The sequence below is a fragment of the Aplysia californica genome, unplaced genomic scaffold, assembly GCF_000002075.1.
Source record: "Aplysia californica isolate F4 #8 unplaced genomic scaffold, AplCal3.0 scaffold00194, whole genome shotgun sequence".
NCBI classification, from domain to species: Eukaryota; Metazoa; Mollusca; class Gastropoda; order Aplysiida; family Aplysiidae; genus Aplysia; species Aplysia californica.
The window spans coordinates 1119973-1121013 of NW_004797464.1; the positions used below are offsets into that span (position 1 = coordinate 1119973).

The following is a 1041-nucleotide window of genomic DNA, read 5'->3' on the forward strand; positions in this document are numbered from 1 at the left end:
GAGACAGACAGACAGACAGACAGACAGACAGACAGACAGACAGACAAACAGCGACATGTGTGAGCGAGTATGTGTGTGGGGTAAATACTCAGACAAACCTACCTGTGTTTTCTCCCTGGGGCTTGTGTCATCTTCATCGGAGGAGCTGCCAGTGTAGGAAGCTGAAACGAGACAGAAAAAAAAACAACAACGTCAGACTTAAAAATAAATTTGCTGGAATGTAACGGTTTTACCAGACTTGCTTCACTTATTTCTAACAGGAAGCCAGACATTCCGTCTGCAAAACAAAGAGGAAAGAAGACAGAAAGTCATTGCATAGGTTTACCAATCCCCTTTTCAACACTGTAAGGTTTCTTAAGCGGGACCTTCGAATTCAACGTCAGTCTCCGATAGGACCGAGCCAAATGGGTAAAGAGCCTTATAAAGCTCTCCAAAATAACTCAAGTCCAGACCGCCCTTTTGGGGGTTCGAACCAGGGCATCTACTCCGTAATTCACCACGATACATACTAAACTGGGATAAGGAGCATCCGAAGACAGAAAGGAAAAAGACGAGCCAAAACACCATAACGAACCATAAACAGGCCGTGATAAGGGCCAAGGTAAGATGTAGGCAAAAAGCGAACTGGCCCACCACGACATTTCTTTCAAGAAGACCTACATCCAGGTTGTACAACAGTGTATACAGAAAAACAAAAGTTCAGAGTTATGAAAGAGACGTCATAATGGTATGAGTCAAGAAAAGATATGAATTAAGGGTGCTTTTATTTCCCCCTCGATTTATTCAGTGAGGTATTATCGTGGGAACATGTAAAATAATTATTATAATATGTACATCTTAGGGCAGACGTGGGTGGTGTGCCGTAGGTTTGTTTTTGTTTGGTTTTCGTTTTATATCTAAACAAGCAAAAGGAAGGACAGAAAAAGGAAAAAGGGGGTGTTTTTTGTTTGTTTGTTTGTTAGTGTTTGTTTGTTTGTTTGTTTGTTAGTGTTTGTTTGTTTGTTTGTTTGTTAGTGTTTGTTTGTTTGTTTGTTTGTTAGT

At 40.6% G+C, this 1041-nt stretch overlaps 1 protein-coding gene across 1 annotated transcript in view; it reads right to left on the reverse strand.

The window, feature by feature from the left end:
- The window catches only part of LOC101854498 (S-adenosylhomocysteine hydrolase-like protein 1), a gene marked incomplete in the record, with an annotated part of 113884 nt that overhangs the window by 47293 nt on the left and 65550 nt on the right, over positions 1–1041 (reverse strand). The window contains 1 exon segment of the mRNA XM_035969916.1: positions 103–161. Coding sequence (XP_035825809.1) covers positions 103–161 — 59 coding nt within the window.